The 21,927-nt window shown below is 33.5% G+C and overlaps 1 protein-coding gene across 4 annotated transcripts in view; it reads right to left on the bottom strand.

The window, feature by feature from the left end:
• Positions 1-21,927, bottom strand: part of LOC150096550 (serine/threonine-protein phosphatase 4 regulatory subunit 1-like) — a 536,793-nt gene that overhangs the window by 485,617 nt on the left and 29,249 nt on the right. For all 4 annotated transcript variants that reach the window (XM_090408176.1, XM_090408177.1, XM_090408173.1 and 1 more), the window contains exon 2: positions 17,894-18,050. In XM_090408176.1, the coding sequence (XP_090264302.1) occupies positions 17,894-18,050 (157 nt within the window). The remainder of the gene's footprint in view (positions 1-17,893; positions 18,051-21,927) is intronic.

Here is a 21,927-nt window from a genome sequence, read left to right as displayed (position 1 = left end):
GATGCTATTTGTACTTGCATGCACTTCCCAATGTTGTAAAACTTATGAGAATGGTTTAAAAATAAAATTAAAAAATATATATTATACACACAAGATCAACAAGTATGTGAAAACAAATAACTTCCAATTATTTTATTAACTAGTAAGTAACATTTCAAATTTCAATACACAAAATAAATAAATAGAATCTTAACTGTACTACAGTATTATTATAAATGCTTAAATCCCCTCCAATATAGCATGATGTGCGAATGTAGAAATCTTGTTTTCACTAATAATAGGTTTCGCTAAGAGACTGAAGAGGCAGAAATTGTTGGTCCTGACCAGGATGTTTTCGAGCCAGGTCTGGAACTACAACTAAAAAAAAACTAAGTCCAGGTTTTAGGAGAAATGCTGTCTAACTTGCAAAAACGCATTTTCGAAAATGAAATATCTTTTGGGGAAAAAAGTCAAGCTTGCTTCTTTTTTTTTTAAATCAAAACTGAACACAGAATTTTATTTATACAATTATGAAAATGATCGGACACAAATCATAAAAAGGCGCGTTTAGTAATAAATAATATTCTTCTATTAGCGACATTCATTATCATAATAAACCTAGAATTGTTTTTAGCTTGTATATAATAGTGGTGTGTCAATATATAGGTCTCTGGCGATGACTTTTTTTTTCACACCATGATATCCGTATAATAATATGCAAGCACTTTGATTCGTTCTGTTCGATGGTATGCAAGTCACCGATCGAACGGTTTCTTGCGAAATAAATTTTTGAAGTCGTTAAAAATATTCCACGATTTCAAGAGGGCCACCTGCGCATGCAAAATTCATTAAAAGATTGCTAGATTATATAAGCAGTAAATTCGTTATTTGAATTAATAGAAGTTGGTATTTAGGATGTGTTCTAAAATTAGTACACTCAATTTAATTATGGTTAACACAACCATTTTTATCGGTATGTCTATAGTATTAACTCCATCAAGTAAAACAATGATTAGGAACATCTATAAAAATTGTCATTTCGGAATAGCATTCTTGTAGAATTGGCATCACTGAACGCAATCTACGCTACACAGCACACTAAAACAAACCTTAGAAAATTTTGCCCTTGCACATACATATTACAATAAAAAAACCTGATAAATATTTTTAGTTTCTATGTTAGTGAATATCAATAAAATTGGGTTCAACCAAAGTCAATGAATAATATCCATATTAAGACAGTGGAATCCAACAGGTGCTAACACATTTTGGAACAGAAGCTTTTCTAATAGATTCTTACGCAGTGATATTTGTTTCCCTGTGACTTCCATTATGTTTGCTTGGAGGCTGAATTGGACTTGAAAAAATACTATTTTTGGCTTCTCTGGAGCAGGAAAACATAATAATTTTCTAAACCTATCTGTCATACTAAATATTGTAAACCTCTCATATCTGGTATGATTGTTTACTAGATGAACTGGATTGAAATAAAAAAAAATTGAAAATTGAAGAAAAAAAAAAATCATTTATCACAAGTGAACATTGTGCCTTAAGTACTTTAGCAAAACGCATAAGCACCTATTAGAATGTACCCATTTGTAACCAAAATTTTTGGTTATAATCGGATCATTTTTTTTAGCAAAATTAAAAACTATTCTAGATGAATGAAATTTAAAGAAATTAAGCAAAACAAAAGCATGTTTACAGTACACAAACCCAAAACCACTGAATTCAATACAGTACTGTAGTTAGCATAATGAATGCTCCCTACCCAAAAATTCTAATACAAAATACCTCTGTATGAGTTTCCTTTGTAATTCATTTGTTAGATATCAGTAGCATTAAGTTTTTTTTAAAACAAATTAAAAAGTTTAAATGGTTTCAGGTGCGAGAGGTCCCGGGTTCAAATCACGGTCGGGCCCTTATCTTTTTAAGCGCCTCCGTAGCGCAATTGGAAGAACGATGGTACATTGCGCCCTTCGATTGGAATAGGCCTAAGTTCGATTCTCGTCGCGACGGGAGGAATCTTTATCTGGTCGATTTCAATCGAAGGTGAGTTAGCCGATCTCATACGGAGGTAGCAGGGTTTTTTCTCCCAGAAACTCGGGTTTTTCATCCCGCATACATACAAATCGGCCCTTCAGAACACACGCAATTTACAGACAAAAATTACTAGTTGTGGTGGTGTTGGAGGTGGGCGGTAGATGGCGTTGATGGAGATGATTCGTAGTAGAGGTTAGGTGTAGAGATAGTTGTTGGTGTCCTCCCGCGATGAGTCTTCGGACTCCTTGGAGGTATCAGGAATAATAATAATAATATACATGATTTGCAAATGAAGTAACATAAAATAAAGATAATTAAATACTTTCTGAAAGGAATTCTTTATCAAAAAAAAAAAAAAAAACAGTAGCAGAAAGGATAAGTTCTACCTTTCATGCTTTTTAATCTCTTGAAGTACTGACAATTTTTGGCTATTAAAAATTACAGTCGAAGACTTAATAAATAAACAACTTGGAAATGCATTTTAAAACACACAATGAACAAATTGAATTATTTTTTTTTAATTTCAATCCAGTTCATCTAGTAAACAATCATACCAGATATGAGAGGTTTACAACATTTAGTATGACAGATAGGTTTAGAAAATTATTATGTTTTACTGCTCCAGAGAAGCCAAAAATAGTTTTTTCAAGTCCAATTCAGCCTCCAAGCAAACATAATGGAAGTCACACACTCAGGGAAACAAATATCATTTACTGCCTAAAGACATTCACAAATATGCATACCTAGAGCAAAAACTCACAGATGGATGGATGGAGAGCAAAGATTAATCTGCTCAGAAATCCAAGTTGGCAACTACTCTCTCAAATAGTGAACTACTCTATGTATAGTAGAATTTATACTTTTTGTGTCCGTTTAAAAGTTATGTTTCTTTTAACATGACATGAAAAATCTGTCTTATAAGGCAACAATTGTCTAATGCTAACAAATTCCACACAATTAATAACTAATGGTAAGTTTAATGGCTTTGAAATTTAAAAGTTAAATTCAAATAGTACACGACAGAAGGAGATTTATCTAGAAGTTATTTGGCAATTAAAATGGGTAAAATCATATCATAGTGCTTCCCTCTTTGCTCCCTTCTGGAACAAAATATCCTGTCATCATCCTGTGACATAACTACCTTAGCCTAATCTAAGAGTCCACAAGTCTTAAAAGATGAGTAATAAGTGGTGAAACCTCAATTAAAAAAAAACTAAGAAATTAAATAAATACTATTTGTGTATGGAATATAATGATTTATACCACATGGTCTCTACTGGACAGCTAATCACATGGCAGACTGTAATTTGTTACAAGCTTAAATTACAAAATACTTAATTTTCATGTGCTATGTTTGAAATAATACCATATGTTTTTTAAATACGTTTTAAACACATTTAAAAAAAAATTACCTTCTGTCATAGTCCATTTGTACTTGGGAAACAGGAAATAGCATTAGTATCAAAATACCAATATTTTATGAAGCAGAATCTCCACTCTCCATTGTATAACTAAGATTCCCCCCCCCCACACACACACAAAAAAAACACTTAGATTTCCCTTGGGCATTTTCACTGGGTTAACTGAGCCATCTCCTATGTACTGTAAGTTTCTTGTCATGGTAATTGTCATACCAATAGTAATGTTGTGTTCTAGAGTGCTTCTTGCCATACCCATAATATTCTGTATTATCCTAACAATATTTCTGCTATATGACTAATGAACCTGAAAACTTAACTGCTATTACACTCAGATCAAACTTTACAAAATGCATCAATAATTTGAAGTTCATTATTAGCATCATTTCTTTTCATTAAGTGCCATATTACAAAGAGCAACTGGCTGTAATTGTAGTATTCCATTCCACATAGCCTCAATACACAATAATGAGTCTTTAACTGATCCTTATGTTATCCATAAATCACTTCTGTGTTATGTCTCTATGAATATCTAATATCATTCTCGTCCTCCTCTTTCAGTAATAATTCCTCATCCTTATTATTCATTACACCATCTGTTACTAGAAACAACCTTTCTCACATTACTGACCAGTGGTCATAGTTGTTGGGATAAACACAATAGGTTTTTTCTTTCTTCAACTACATTCCCATAAATTATACTCCTTTGTAGCACATCACAACATTTAATATTTTAACAACAGCTCAACTGATTATATCAAAGACTTCAACCAATTTGGCAAGATGAAAATAAGCTTTTGTCCTATTAAATACTTTCACAGATTTTTTTGTCCTATTAATACTATAATCAAAAAACTCCATCTAATTCACATTCATCCACATTTCCTAATTCTGATCACTGCATCCTGCACTGGTTTCCTCATTTTGGTTGGGAAAATTATCCACTCCTGCAAGCAAAAACATTGTTGGGTTGCAATCAAAATATACAAATTGAGGTAAAATCTTACTTGATTAATGAACAAGATCGATAAAGGGAGTCATCACTAATATTTGAACCTTCGTTTTGAACAGTATATAAATACTGTTCATGAGTTTAACATTTTCAGATAATTAACTTCAATAATTACTGATAATATTCACACCAAAATAGAAATCTATAACTGGAATATCCTTAAATTATCTGTAACTTTTAACATGCTGGTTTTGAAGCAGATTTTTTTTTTCCTTTTTAATGCTATGTTCTAAATGCCTAATGTGAAAAAACTTGAAATTAACATTTCAGAACCTAAAATTGGTCTCTCAATGGCCTACTCCTTTAAGTAACATTATATAAAGATAAAATTTTGATATGATTCTCCAAGGTTAAGTGATAACAGGCACATTAGAATCCTAAGAGACATCATCCCTTCCCTTTTCTGGAATGTCACACTGAAATTCATTATGAATTTTCACTATGACATTCCACTGATATAAAAGGGAATACACATTGAGCAAACATCAGTTAATATCCAGCATTAAAATATGACTGGATTTTGTTAGCAGTATCTGGGAATCTGAAAATAACTAAGCCACTAATTTGAAACTTGAAGTATCCAAGTGATGCTCTTATTAGTTTAACAATCACTATTCTTAGTGTATCCCACTCGAAAGGTTATAAATCCTACTGTACATTAGTACTATATAATTAAGTTCTCCACCTAGATGGTACCTTTGTAAAATGATCACTCAGTAACTCAACTATTTTTGTTCATTTCTGTTACTTTCCCTACAATCAGTGCTCAAAATTTCTTCCATATTCCTTCCTTTCACTGGATAGCTTCCTCTCATAATTAGCTTTGTTCTTACTGCACTTCGTAGTGGCTATGAACTTTATCACCTTTCTCTTTACATCCTCCAACTTTTTTTTCTTTTGCTACAAATCCTGCTTAATTACATAGCTTATTCATTTAACTTCATAACTCTAGGCATACAGACTGATATTGCTGTCTGTCATCTTGATCAGATCTCAAGAAAATGTATGATTTTTTTTTTCCCCACATAACTTTTCAGTAGTTAGTGTTTTTTGCCAGTGCTCTATATACAAATTAGTATATTGAAATAAGTGATTTTGATAACTTATACTAATTTTGATAACTTATAACTTTAGCCAGTAAACATCAGATAGCCAAGCAGAAAATTCATTCAGGATGGAATCAACATTTTCAATTTTCATAGTCTCATTGTATTGCTTGTTTTCATAAAAAATTTATTACAGCAGTTGTTTAATTTAGTTAGAGAATCCTGCAGTCTTGTACTGGATTTATTTAAGAGTATAACATCATCTACATGAAGTGAAGAGCCAAGATTAAACACCTCCGATTTTGATATCAGGTTTAATGCCACTTTCCTTCATAATGTTGTCCATATAGATGATAACAGTGGAGTTCACATGCACCCTTGTCTGACATCAGATTTAACATCAAACCATCTTCCTGTACCCTCAACACTAACTGCTGACTTACAACTCAAACAGACTATGTATTCATCGATATGTCCCATTTACACCACTTAACTGTAGCATTTTAACAGTTTTTCTCTTGATGCCTTGCGATGTGCCTTTTCTAGATCTACAACACAAATACAGATCTTCCTTATATTTCTCAGGATTTCAGAACTAATGGTCTCAAAGTGAAAATCTGATCCTGACAACCTCTATTTGGACAGAACCTAGCATGTTCTTTTCCACTTCCCTTCCACGATTATTCTTAGCCTTTTCTCAAGTATACTTGCATAAATCTTACAAGGAATATCCCAGTAGGGAAAATGCTCTAATTCTCACATTGTTTTATTTCCCTTTTTATAGATAGGTACTATAAGATGGGTACTCTATTCCAATCATCTGGAATTTGATCCTTTGACCAGGCTTTCTGCCATGTAGCCCTGAAAAAAACTTATCTCCCCATTTGAGCATTTCTTGTCAAATAATCATTTATTCAGGCTGCATTTCCACATTTTAGGGGGGGGGGAATTTTTCTAGCTCAAAAACTGATATGTACTCCTGACTGCATTCCTCTCGAATGTTTTCCACCATGCTCCCACTGCTTGTTTCGTTTAGCAATCTTTTAAAGTATTACTCCAGATATCTAGAATATTTTCATCTTCAATTTCCATGTTACCTTTATCCAATTCTTTTTACAGTACTCTTTCCTCTATTTTAAAACTTTTTCAATAAACCCACAGAATATTTTACTACCTTCTTTATATTTTTTTCTAATGTGTTTAGCAAAGTCTTCCCATGACTCTTGTTTAGCTAGTTTTACACAGTAATTCACTTTCTTACATTTTTCTCTGTATATTATCAGAACACAAGATGACTAACTTGCCAGGAACTTTCTTATGCTTTCTTCTTTTTCTTGACCATCTCTTTAACTACCAGAGCACACTATTGAGTTCTAATTTTTCTATCTTCGCAGACTATCTCATTCTACAGTCATATTCAATATGGTATTATTCAGGACCTGGTGTAATCTTATCAAAATCATTTTGAAATCCTGTTAGAGATGATTATTCTCCAAAGACACTGCACTTTCTAAAATACTATATTTGTGTTTCACAACAGGCAATGCCACAATCAGCTATTTTCCTTGAAAATTAAATTTGACTCCCAAAAATCACAACAAAATCAAGTGGCAAATTTGGAAAAAATAAATTGCTGGAAAAAAAAACCTTTCTATTGCACATGTATGAAACTGCACCACTCACTAAGTTTCACATAATAAGCAAAATACAAGAATGTTTGTTCCAAGTTGTTTGAAGCAGGAGGTTGGGCATAGCATTATACACATCTGAAAGGGTGTGACTCCATTATGGGATACCAAGGGCAATTGATGCGAGATCATTAACCTCTATATACAAGTAGCTCAGTTGTGAAGATACTTCACACAGAAACATAGTTTGTTTACACTTGGATAAAGGATTAAAACCAAGATATATCTCTAATTTATTCTTATAATAGTACTGTTTCATCAATGTAATATACAGCTTGTAATCTTGTCAGCACAAAATTTACTGGCAACCATTATTCTTTGCCCAACAATGTTTATCCATTAAAACTGTCCTGGAGGATTTCGACATCACTTTTATTTGCTATTATCTCCTCCTTCGTTTAGCATAACAGCATGACTAGATATTCCCTTTCCAATCATTCCCAATATCATTATCACAAAATTAAATAGCAACAGTCCAAGAACAGAGTCCTGTGGCTTATCACTGGTAACCTAATTTCCCCCTTAATCCTGCTCCACCATAGTCTCTCTGATGCATGTCTATCAGCCATATTAAAGTCACCAGCTTCAACTATCTTCATTTGTCCTATTTTACATAAGATTTCCATGCATATCTTGTCAAATTCATTAAAAACATCCAACTCAACTACCACTTTATCATAGAAAGTGGATAAATTAATAAGAGAATATATTCTTATCTACCAACAAGCTTTCCAGTATCTTAACCACAACTCCTAAGATACTGATTTGTCTATAATTTGCTACCTATCTTGGCCTTCTTTATGTAATGGAATTATCTTGCTTTCTTTCCACTTCCATGGGATTCTACTGGTAGTAAAATAAAACTTAACTTTATCATTAGCACTATTAATTCTCTTGTACTTGCAGATAATTCCATCCCACTCCACTTCCCTTTGGTGTTAGACTCAGTGACCTGCCACATGATTTCACACATAATATATGGACAAATATATTCCATTTAATACTCCTAGTGCATTCTCTTCAAGATTTTGCGATACCCTAAATAACTCCAGTTCATCAATCTGTATTCTTGTATCAGTCACTGAACTGATTCTATCACCTTCTTATCCTATCTATTCATTCATTCCTGATCATTCTTTTTACGTGGTATATAACAGAAGAACTTGGTAGGCCATCAGAAATCCCAGCAAATTTCCTCCCATAATCTGATTTGTGTTCCTTAACATTCTTGTCTGTGTTCAGCAATATTGATGAGATTGATCATCACTTTCACCCCCTCCCTTGCAGCTTCTGCTTAACATGAGATTTATCCATTTAATTCTTAACTCTCACCTAAATCCTGAAACTATGGGTATGCACAATCAAATACATGGTTTCTCTCAAACCATTTTTTTCTTAACTTTCCTTTTTAGTTACTGATGCTATGGTATCATTTTATACAGCTTTCCAAGTTCGTCATAATCACTTATTCTTTACTTCCACATATACTCTTGCTATATTGAGAATTCCACATGTGACACATTTTACTAAGATAAGCCAGCAAAGGTTGCTTGTAGATCCTCTGCTACTAATGGCTCGCAAAAAGTTAAGCAAGTTTGAGCAAGGTTAGTAGTTGGAAGGAGATCAATTGTTTGACGCTGTTGGCACACACTCCCTTGATGAGTCTTTGGACACCTTGGAGGTGTCACATAATAATAATTACCTGATAGCACTCTTTTCCATTGTTTCTCGGCATTTTCCACATGGAATAGAGCATTTACCAACTCATGCAGAATTTAAGGTAGCTTTTCTGTTTAATTTGTTTCCAAATCCATTCTCTCCTACAGTATTCCTTCTTGTCCTACCATTACAGTTTTCCATGTGTAACATATAGACAAATACCCATTTAATCCTGTTGATGCATTCATCCAAGTCTCCTAATCTAATGAGATTGGAATAGATCAGTGGCGGCCGAAAATTTTCTTTTGAAAATTTTCAAAAATTTTAAGTGGGGGTGCTGCATATACAAAAAAACATTTTTTTCCTAATCAGTAACAAATTTATTAATAAATTTACATATTAAAAATTGCATTATTAAAAATATTTTATCCTCACCACGAACAAACACCAATAATAAAAGTTCCGTATCAATAGCGTTAGATAGCAGTGCATTTGTTTCGTGTAACGATAATTGAAAAAATATAATTCTTTTCATATTTTCAACAGCGACACTCGTCATAATTCAGCCTAGTATCTATAATAAATAAATAATTATATGTTATTTTAACAAAATAAAATAACATTTACAAAAAAATAGTTCACCATAAACATGCACCATAAACATGCATCAATAATAAACGTTTCATATCTCACAGAAATAACAAGAGCAGGCATAAGATACACTGCCCAAGCGGCAGTGTATCTAATGACGTAACGTGCAATGACAGCAAACGAATATCGGCATTAGATCGCAGTGCATTTGTTTCGTGTAATGATAATTTAAAAAAATATTATCCTTTTCATATTTTCAACAGTGAAAATTGTCATAATTCAGCCTTGTATCTATAATAAATAAATATATTATTTTAACAAAATAAAATAAAAGATTTACAAAAAAATAGTACATCACGCACAGGCACCAATAATAAACATTTCATATCTCACAGAAATAAGGCGTGTAAGGATACTAAAAATACACTGCCATTTGAGCAGTTACAGTTGGGAATGACGTAACGTGCAATGACAAGAGCAAACGAATATCGGCGTTAGATCGCAGTGCATTTGTTTCGTAATCTAAAGCATTAATCGAACTATTCCAATTATTAAGTATTCAATCAATATCGAAATATAAGCTGTAACCTTTAACATGTACTGCATTTATATAATGTTGTAAGCATTGTTATTATTTATAAACAAACAAAATTTAAATTTTTATATTTTTTCGTTGAGGGTGCTACAGTGTTGCAGTGCTTATGTATCAGCTGCCACTGGAACAGATTCAAGGTTTCTTCTATAATTTCACATTTCCTCTGTGCTAGCCTCGTCATAATCTAAGGTAGGCATCTAAATCTGGATATCAATATCATTTAGGTGCCTTTCACACCTTATCTTGATAATGTTGGTGTTAATAAATTCCCAATTGAAGATTTTGGAACCAAAAGATATATTCATTATTAAATATACATTGTTTAACTCACTGAAAAGAATATGCAGCATGTCAAATCTTACACTAGTGGCCAAAATTGTGGAAACCTTTTGGAAAAAGTGTATTTTTGAGGTCTGATGGCTCATAACACCACTTTTTTTGGTGTAATACCATAAAATTATATATCAATGGAAAGATAATTTAATCAAGAATGCAACAAAGTTTGTTCAATTATCTATATTCTATGAAAAGTTATAGCCAAATAACCAGAAAAAAGAAGCACAACTTGCTTAGGCTGATATGAAATAACTTACTTCATTTGAATGTAGCCAATGAGCATGAGTGTTTAGAGAGCCAATCAGGTGTCATCTTGTTTTGGCAATGAGCCAATAAGGTCACAGTAGGATTCAGCTATTGATGTCATGTATTGGAGCTGAGAGGAGGACATTTGTCCGTGTGTTATGTGATTGCTATAAAGTTGGTTGGGTTTTTTGTGTTCTTTAATTTAGTGAGCTTGTAAAACGTAATAAAATTAAAGAAATGGCGCAAAGAGTTGACTGGTCACCCAGAAAGCGATATAAAATAGTACTATTAAGTGAACAAGGCTACAGTTATGAAGAAATTAGAAGAAAACTTGGTGAAAACTTAACCAAAGATAAATTTCTAAATTTTTATAAGGCAACTCAGTCACTACAAAACCAGACTGGTAAAGGCAGGGAAAGGTGCACAACAGCAAGTGACGATAACTGGCAATTAGTTTACGGAATTAACAACGCATATAAAGTATATTAATTAAAGGTAACTTTAATAAATAACTTCTATATTTCGGCAATGTCACGTTGCCATCTTCAGGAACATAAAGATATGGTATGTGCACGCAAGCACTAACAAAAGCAAATGAGGAAGAAAGCAAGAAACTAATATTGTTCCTACAGTCCTAATGGTGCCCTCTGGTGAGCTAATTTGGTTGACTTGGCAGTTGGGCTGAAGTTCTCAAAATGTAAGTCTCCCAAATTTGGGAGAGTTTCATGCACCCAAATTTGTTGAGGTTAGGAACGTTTTTTAGAGCTGCTGAAGATTCCTTGAATAATCTTTCGTATTTAAACTTGCTGTGGTGTATTATTTTTGTTTTCTTCCAACTAATTCTATGGTGGGTATCTAAGGCATGGTCTGCCACAGCTGTACTGGTGAAACCGGATGTAGTCTTTGTGTTCTGAAATCCTGATATTTGTTGTTCTGCCTGTTTGGCCAAAGTAGGACAATTTGCAGCTGCAAGGGACCTGGTATACACCAGGTAGGTCTAGGGGAAGTGGTTGGTCTTTGGTAGAGCGGATAAGGGATGCCAACTTTTTATATGGTCTGTAACAATAAGTAAGGTCATATTTTCTGAGGATATTGGTTATTTTCTCAGAGGTGCCACGGATGGTGATAGATTTGGTGTAATCTTTATTGTGGAGAGGGGGGAGGTTGTGGTTTACTGGTTTGAGTATTTTTTGGATTTTTTGGGGGTTATAGCCATTGGCTAAGAAAGTGTTGTGGATGTGGTTTAGTTCAGTAGTTAGGGCCTTGTCATCTGAGCAGATTAATTTTGCCCTGTTATATAGTGTTTTAATAACCCCATATTGTTGTGAGGGGGGGGGATTGCTGGTGAATGTATCTGCCAGTATGGGTGGGTTTTCTGTAAACAGAGAAATCCAAAGATCCATCAAGCTGGTGGGTGATTAAAGTATCTAGGAAAGGGAGGGTGTTGTTTTCCTCTTTTTCTAAGGTGAACTGGACTCTGGGGTGTTGGTTGTTTAAGTGTGTTAGGAAGGAGTGGAGTGAGTCTGAGCCATGTGGCCAAATAGCGAACACATCGTCCACGTAACAAAGCCAAATAGTGGGTTTTTGTGGGGCGGAGTTTAAGGCTTTCTCTTCAAAGGTCTCCATAAAGAAATTGGCCAAAGGTGGAGAAAGTGGTGAACCCATGGCTGTCCCCTCTATCTGTTTGTAGAACTTTCCTTGCCAAACGAAATAGCCTGAGTTCATTGTGAACTGAAATAGAGCTGAGATATCGGGACATTAGTGAATAGGGAGGAGACGTCAAAACTGACCATTATGTCAGTGTGTTGGAGTGAGAGGTTTTCTACACTGGCTTTAAAGTGGGCTGAGTTTTTTTTTATGTGTGATGGTGTGTTGCCAGTATAGTGTGTGAGCGTTTTGGCTAAATGCTTGGCTAATTTATATGTGGGGGAAATCAATGCCATCCACTATGGGACGTAATGGCACATTTTGTTTTAGTGACTTCCACAGGCCAAGAAGTGACTTTCTTAAGGAGTCTGTGGAGAGTTCTAATCTGAGAGCTGGTAGGATTATATTCAATAGGGAGGTAAGTAGTACGGTGTAGTACCAAAGCATTAAGCTTACCTTTGTAGTCCTTTTGATTTAGCACCACAGTGGCGTTTCCCTTATCCGCTTTGGTGATTACTATTTTTTTTGTTATTCTTCATTTCTTATAGGACTGCATATTTATCTTTGGATAAGTTGGTTTTTGGAGGTTTGGCTTTAGTGAGAACACCGACTACATCCAGTCTGATGTTGTTGGCGATATGGTTAGGCAGGTTGCGAATCCCATGTTCTATTTGGATCATGATTTCTTTGGCAGGTATTCTTTTAGGAGCTAGGGCAAAATTGTGACCACGTGCAAGTGCGGCGAGTGCCTCAGGCTTTAAAACTACAGACGAGAGGTTGACTACTGTGTTGAGTGGCGGCTGTGGTAAGGAAGTAGAATTCTTTGTCAGGTTTTCGTATTTTTTCAAGTGCCGACTTCATATTTTTTCGAACTCTTTTCTTGCTGATGCGCATGAGACGTCATAAAGTATCGTCCAAAGATCATGGCCGAGTATATTTGAAAGCTCTTCCTCTAGCGCCCGTACGGTTTTGTTTACGTCGGCAAGGAGAACATGCGTCGCGGTAATTTGTTCTCTTAACAGGGCGAAGCTAGTGCGATTATAAATGCGCAGAGCTTTCTGTAAAGTAAAACGGTGCTTCAATTTGACACAATTAGGGATTACCTTCTTATCCCGGCAGCGTTTTAGGAACGTCAGACGATTTAGTTGTCTGGATATCTTCGACCTCATTTTGCCGTATTGACAGGCCTTTTGTGCGATGGAATCTCCGTGGATGATCAAAATTCTAGTAGCAAGGCTTATACATTGGTCATACATAACTGGCAATTAGTTTACGGAATTAACAACGCATATAAAGTATATTAATTAAAGGTAACTTTAATAAATAGCTCGCAGACCATGCCTTAGATACCCACCATAGAATTCACTGGAAGAAAACAAAAATAATACACCGCAGAAAGTTTAAATACGAAAGATTATTCAAGGAATCTTCAGCAGCTCTAAAAAACATTCCTAACCTCAACAAATTTGGGTGCATGAAACTACCCCAAATTTGGAAGACTTACATTTTGAGAACTTCAGCCCAACTGCCAAGTCAACCAAATTAGCCCACCAGAGGACATCATTAGGACTGTAGGAACAATATTAGTTTCTTGCTTTCTTCCTCATTTGCTTTTGTTAGTGCCTGCGTGCACATACTATATCTTTATGTTCCTGAAGATGGCAAAGTGATGTTGGCGAAATATAGAAGTTGTTTATTAAAGTTACCTTTAATTAATATACTTGATGTATTGTTAATTCCGTAAACTAATTACCAGTTATGTATGACCAACGTATAAGCCTTGCTACTAGAAGTGATGATAGAAGAATTGAGAGACTGTGCCTATATGACAGAAGAAAATCATCTGGTGTATACAAGATGAAATGGCGCGATACAATGTGAAGGACTGTTCGGCACAAACTGCAGGAATTTGGTCTAAATACTAGAATTCCACGAAAAAAGCTATTTTTTTTATCTCTCAAACAAAAGTTGAAAAGATTAAACTGGGCTAAAACCCATGTTAACTGGACAGCAGAACAATGAGACAGTGTTATTTGGAGTGATGGCATAAAATAAGTAAGGAGAAGTAACGGAGAATATTTGCATCCTGATTGCATTACACCTACCGTGAAACACCCACTTAGTGTTATGATCTGGGGTTATATGACATCAAAAGGTGTGGGCAAAATTTGCGTGATTAATGGGAATATAAATGCCCAAAAATAAATACATAAATGAAATACTTGAGCCCAAACTGAAGCCTTCTGCACGTGATCTTTTCCAAGGTAATGAAGCATTTATGTTTCAACAGGATTCAGCTCCATGTCATGTTGCTGTGGTGTGCAAACCATTCCACTGCTGGAATGGCTTGGGAATAGCCCAGACCTTGGGAATAACGAAATCGAAAATCTATGGAGCTCACTAAAGAAACTTGTTAGTCAGAAGCAACCCACCAATAAAATCCAATTAATAAAAGCAATAATTCAATCTTGGTTTCACATTATAACAGCTGCAGAACTAAAAAACTTGGTTCACTTAATGGGAAGGCATTGTAAGGCTGTAATTAACGCTAAAGGTTACCCAACTAAGTATTAACTCACATTGTGAGAATTTTTGTTTATCTCATTTTTTCTATGTGGTTCACTTTTCTTCTTTATAACTGCTGTTCTAATAAAAAAATCCTTCATAAACGTTATTGCATTACATTCTTGATTAAATTATCTTTCCATTGATATATAATTTTATGGTATTACTCCAAAAAATGTGGTGTTATGAGCCATCAAACCACAGAAGTGCACTTTTTCCAAAAGGTTTCCACGATTTTAGCCACTAGTGTATGTTTTAGTATAACACGAGAAGCAATATTCACTTCACATTTATGACAACATTACTGATTGTTACTTGACATAGAAGATCATATAAAATGGAAAACTTAGCTTAAAACTAACATAGTAGTGTAATATAATTAGCAGTCAATAAAATTAATAAACTAAAATTATTAATTAAAAAATCAAAACTAGCTGTTTAAGATTCTAACAATATTTCTCACTAAAGCAAAGCAAACATTTTTGAGATTCCTGTCCAATATGTAATATAAACATGCCTTGAGATAAGAAGAAACATTAGTTCTTATTAAATAAAGGTTATAAATCTAAATGGAGCACCTGTAGTGTGTGTGTGTGTGTGTGTGTGTGTGTGTATATATATAAATTAATTTTTTTTACCTTGGGTAGTGTATATTAGGGTTACTAAGTAATTTTATAAATTTAGTTATTTTACTCCTAATCCCAAGTAAGCAAACAGTTAAGTTTGCACCTGAACGTAGTTCAAGTCTAAAGGTGGTACAACTCATAGTAAAGGTGGGAAAAGCTCTGTTCACTATTCTTAGTATTTTCCATAATGTAAAGCACATCTCACTAAGAGATGCATACTGCAATACATTATGGGTGGGGTCACTACCCAGACTGGTTTCAACCTTTTTTGAGTTGCACCACCTTTAGACTTGAACTACGTTCAGGCACAAACTTAACCGTTTGCTTACTTGGGATTAGGAGTAAAATAACTAAGTTTATAAAATTACTTAGTAACCCTAATATACATTACCCAAGGTAAAAAAACTAATTTACATCTATATCTCCTCCAGAGATTTTTATTAAAAATAATAACACCTTGTTGCAACTTGTAAAGTTGATAAGGCTCTATATTACTAAAACCTTGGTATTTAGGGTTTAGCTACTCACTGAGGAGACCTCAAAAAAGGTTGAAACCGGTCTGGGTAGTGACCCCACCCATAATGTATTGCAGTATACATCTCTTAGTGAGATGTGTTTTACATCATGGAAAATACTAAGAATAGTGATCAGAGCTTTTCCCACCTTTACTATGAGTTGCACCACCTTTAGACTTGAACTACGTTCAGGTGCAAACTTAACTGTTTGCTTACTTGGGATTAGGAGTAAAATAACCAAGTTTATAAAATTACTTAGTAACCCTAATATATATATATATATATATATATATATATATATATATATATATATATATATATATATAGCACTTAATCCTTGAATAATCATGTAGTAATAATTTTTACCTGTTCAGAATGATAGTGTTGAAGTCTGTGAACAGCTAATGCAGTGAAAATGTTCCCAAATCCTCATTTATCTATCTCAAGAAATACATCATCTCCTCTATCATTATTTCTGCTGAGAAAAATTCTCTTAATAGTATTATTTATAAGGCTTAAAATTCAAGGACTATTATGCCTTACCATACTCACCATAAAGATGATTTTATATAAATTTTTCATTTCAATTTTAATTATAAAATTCAAAACACTCCAATTTTTACATTAAAAATCCTTTTTTTTTTGTTAATGAAGGGTTTACTCAAAACACAAAAAATGTCCATACCCACCTGTAAAACATGCACATTTAAACTTATAATATTCATTTAACCATAATTAAGTAATTTACTTTAAAGAATTAAGAATGAGAAACCAACCAAGTTATATTGTCTAATATATCTTAACTATCCCCTTTTCTTGTAACACATCTTAAAATTTCCTTATGGCACACCAGTTGGTTGTAGTTTGCAGACTACTGTACACTTTGGAGGGAAGGAGAGGAAATTACCCTAGTGGAGTTAAGGATTATCTGAAAGTTTAACTAAAAGTTTTCTCAAGTTTACATATTCTAAATCTGGCAGACTGTAGAATATTAAGTCAAGAATTGGAAAATGAAATGTTATCTCCAGGCATATTAAAAAGTCAGTTTAAGTCCAGGATTCAAGTGCATATCAATAAATACATAGGGAAATAATAAATACATGGGGAAAGTATCAAAAAGGCCTTCATCCCTCAAAAGGAAAAAGCACATTCTTCTGTCAAAAGATAAAGAAAAAAATGGCACTACATGGTGTAGTTGTCCTTTTGATGGATTGTGTCACTATTAAATTTCAGGAAATTAACAAAAAAATTGTAGATAACAGTAGTGGATCCTCTACAATCCACTCCCATTAGGAAAATCCTACATCTAGCATTCATTCATTTCACAATTTTTTTTTTTTTTTTCATGACATGAAAGAGTACTTGTGAAAACACTATGCAGGACTTTTGGCATATGCAAAATATTCCTTGGGGGGGGGGGACAACTCATGAGGCAATTTTCCTAGGTTAGGAACAACATTTTTAAATTAACTTTCTACTATCAACTATTAAGAGGCCCAGCATATCAAAGTTTCAAAATCTACAGCACATTCCTTCTCTGAGAAGGCAATGGTATTGAATTGGTATTAACTATCAACAAAAATACAATGCAGCTTATCTACCAAAATGACTAAATCAGCATACAGTTTACTTTGGTGTACCAGTCTTTTGGCAAGAATTAATTGAATCTTTCCTAATGGGGGGAAGATTCCACACTATGTATGAAGTGATAGGAGTCCATAAACAATGACAAAGCTTTCATATTTTTCTAATGTAAGAAATATAAATATAAACAAAAAAATTCATTAAATAATGAATTAATTCATTATTTAATGAACTCATTAAATAACGATTTCATGTCAGTTCTAATATTGTGAAATCTATTGAATTCAAAAGTGCTAAATTATATTAAATAAATTCAAAACTTTTTGATCTTAATAAATCTAACCTGTGATAAACAATATCACTGTCTGCGAACTTTTCCAATCTAGCCACAGGAGGCAACAAATCATCTGAATCTGAGGAGAATTCTTCTAGTGTTAATTCTTCAGTCTCCATTGCATACTGATTAAGAGTCATGGCACTATTCTCTCTCAATGCAACATCTATAATGACAGCAAGAAAAAGTTAGCATAGTATCTTCATGAATTTTTTTTAAAACTATTAAAAAAAAAAAATAGACTAATATATATATATACACACACACACACACACACACACACACACACACACACACACTAGAGAGGTTAGCCCCTCCCCGGCACCTACGGCGCCCAACCCCCCATGCTCTGGACTGGTAGACCAGTTCTCCTTGAATTCTGATGGCTCAACACTCAGGGTAGCCCCTGAGTTTCAAAAAGTTTCAAAAAATGTGACATAAAAAGGCTCATCATTTTATATACATAGGGTAGATATATATAAAATATTAAATGAGAATTCACTGTCAGTCTAAATTTCATCATTCCAGTATGATAAATGGTGCCCATAATAATAGTTTCTCAAAGTGTAGAATTTGCTCATCGGCTTTTCAGAGTGATAAGTAAACTAAAGAGAAATTCAATTTGCAAAATTTAAATGAATAATAAAGATATGATACATGTGTATTAAGTTGATGACACATTTACAGAGTATTAATGTGGTTCCCCCTCATCTTTAAAACAGAAATGTCTTCATTACATTGCAAGCTGTGCATTCATTTCGAATTCTCAAGAACGACACTATGAGTAGAAAACATCAATAATAGCTACTGAAATCTGGTGAATGTATTAAGAGAATGCCTCGTATTCAGCACAAAGAATAACATTTTAATAGATAAACTAGTTTACTTGGTACCATAACCCACTAATACACAAACATTATACTTTCAACTCTGATGTAAAAGGAACCTATGGGATTTCATACTGAAAAGAATAATGAGAAAAATCTAATAATCACTCATTTTGTATCAGGTACAAAAAAATCAGTGCATTATAACTAAGAGAACAATAAGATATTCAAATGCAACTCTGAAATTACATGATGTAACAAGTATCTGGATCGATGTTCGTCCAGTTCAGACTTATTAATATGCAAGGATGTGCATAAGTAAGGCATCACATAAAAACAGAATTCTGTAAGTTGTTCAACTGGACCACACACAACTTTATCGACTTACAGGCAAAACTAAGTGAGAGTAGCCAGATGTGGCGAGTCAACTTCCATGGTTGTGAGCAGAAGCTTACACCATTATTGATCTTGAGGCCGAAGATGAATGACATCAGCAAGATTCAAGACTGGATACCTAGAGGAATGGATAGAATTTCCTTAATGGTCATAGTACTGCGATGCAGAAAGCAAGAGGAGAAACTGCTGCATTCAACCTCCTCAGACCAACCACCATAGCAAACAACAAGAACAATGGGCCCAGAGTTTCTAATGTCCCTTAAATGAGACATTGTGCTAAGAATCTCTGGCAAACCAATCAAAATAGGAATATGGAATGTTACAACTATGTTTGAAGCTGGAAAGCTGAGAAATGTTATTGAAAAACTGAGAACACTAAAAATACAAATATTAGGCCAGAATGAAATAAGATGGCCAGGCTCAGGTAAACGCTGCTCCAACGATATGACCCTATATTACTCTGGAAGCATTAATAATACTCACCAATGTGGAGTAGGAATATTAATAAGTAAAGAAACATCGAAAAGTGTACTCAACTTTATTCCATTCTCCAATAGGTTAATGCTCCTACAACTCAAGGTTCAAGCAATCATCATGAATGTTATACAAGTATACACACTAACTGCAGACAAGGATGAAGATATTGACCTTTTCTATTCTCAACTGAAAGAACTTCTCAAAATGACAAAGAAACATGCCATCAATCATTATGAGAGATTATAATGCAAAAGTAGAGAAAGGAGAATATGGAGTTTGGACTTGGGATAATAAATGATAGAGGAGATCACTTACTACAATTTTGTCAAGACCAAATAATTGCAAATACGTGATTTGAGCTTGTAAACAGAAGACTCTACACATGGAAATCTCCACGAGGCAATAGCAACAGTATAGTCAGAAACCGAATTGATTACATCTTAGACAAGCAACGTTTTAATAAAAACGTGTAAAGACCTATCCTAGTGTTGACATTGGTTCACACCATAATCCACTAGTAGCAGAACTCAAGTTGAGATTTAAAAAATCCAGAAAAAAAAAAAACAGATGCAAAAACTACATTTAAAAATTTAAAGAATGCAAAAACAGAAAAAGAACTTGAATTAGAACTTAATAGAAAAATTACTTGGAACTCCATCATCATGCTTGCATTCTGGCCTTAGAAGTCATTGATGAATATCTTAAGAGGATGTCCTGGTTTTCTTTTTCCTAATGGTTTGTAATTTAAGGCTTGTTTTGGTAATCTTTCTGTTTACATTCTTTCAACATGTTCCATCCATTTATGCTTATAATTTTTAATTTTTTCTATTACTGATTCCTGGTTTAATTCTTTCATAATTTCTTCATTTCTTTTGTGATCAAATAGAGTATACTTTGCAGTTTTTCTCATAAACTTCATTTCAGCTGTTATTAATCTTTGTTTGTCTTTTTTTTTTTTTTTTTTTATTGTTCAGATTTCACATCCATGCAATAGGACTGGCAGGGCTAATGTATACTTTTAGTCTGGTTTATTTTTGAACTAGGTTCTAAAATCTTGTTTTCTATTACTATTTAGTTCTTACTGGATCTTATCCTTTAAAGGCCATTGTTTTTGATTTTTCTGTTGATATTATAAAATTCCATAATCTTCGGCTACCTCATTTGAAGATAGCAAAAAAAAAAAAAAAAAAAAAGAGAGAGAGAGAGAGAAGTTCCTACTTGGAACGCCAATGATGACAAACTAAAAGTGAATGAATTATAAAAGAAACTAAAAGAAGAATTATTAAAAATAATTACAGAAATACTGGGTTATAGTACATCTCAGAAGTAAAAGGACGGGAGGACTGTTAAGATCTATCTTATCCCTTATGAACCAACGCAGACTGCATAAAGATACTACAAAATATTAAGAGATGCAAGTCAAGATAAAATCTAAAATAAAAAAAAGCCAAAGAAAACTGGATGAAAGAAAAATATAATGAAATTGAAGATGTACAAAAAACAAGATTTCAATCTTCACAAAAAAAAAACTAAAGAATTCTCAGGATTGATGAAAAAATAACATCCTATGCCGCTTATATTAATGAAGGAGAGATAATCCTAGAAACATCTAAAAAAGAACAAGTTTGGACTGAATACATCAAGACACTATTTTCTGATAACAGACAAGACAACAACTTCAAGGAATATGGTCACAAGCCCACCTATTTTAAAGTCTAAAGTAGTAAAGATGATCAAATTATCAAGAAATGGTGTGGACCCAATGAACTACCAGCAGAAATTATTAAAAACTAATGAATGACAGTAACATTGATAAAATTGTAAAATTATTCAACAGAATTTATGATACTGTAAACTATCCTCTGATTGGATGAACTCAATCCTCATTGAATTGCCTAAAAAACCTAATACAAAAATTTGTGATGACTATAAAATGATTAGCCTAATGAGTCAGACTAAATATTTCTAAAAATTATTCCCAACAGAATATACCAAAAATGCGATTATCTCATTAGTGAAATTCAGTTTGGTTTCAGAAATGGCCTAGGAACAAGAGAAGCACTTTTATGCTCACATATCTTAGCACAAACATGTAAATTGGCATGAGCTAAGTTTCACCTCTTGATACCACATTTCAGCCATAACTCCAGAAACTTGGTCTATTTTTTACACTTGATATAATACTACCTTTCACCTGTACAACTGCTAACACTATAAATCTTAAATCTGTTAAACCACAAAAATACTCTTCAATGAAGAGTATTATGTGGTTGAGATGAAGATAATCTAGAAGAGGGCATCAGATTAACTGATTACCCACTCTCAACAAATTCATTCCAATCA

This window comes from Typopeltis vanoorti, chromosome 18 (assembly GCF_054136105.1).
Source record: "Typopeltis vanoorti isolate ZY-2024b chromosome 18, IOZ_Tvanoo_1.0, whole genome shotgun sequence".
Classification (NCBI taxonomy): domain Eukaryota; kingdom Metazoa; phylum Arthropoda; class Arachnida; order Uropygi; family Thelyphonidae; genus Typopeltis; species Typopeltis vanoorti.
This window is presented reverse-complemented; position numbering and strand designations above follow the sequence as displayed.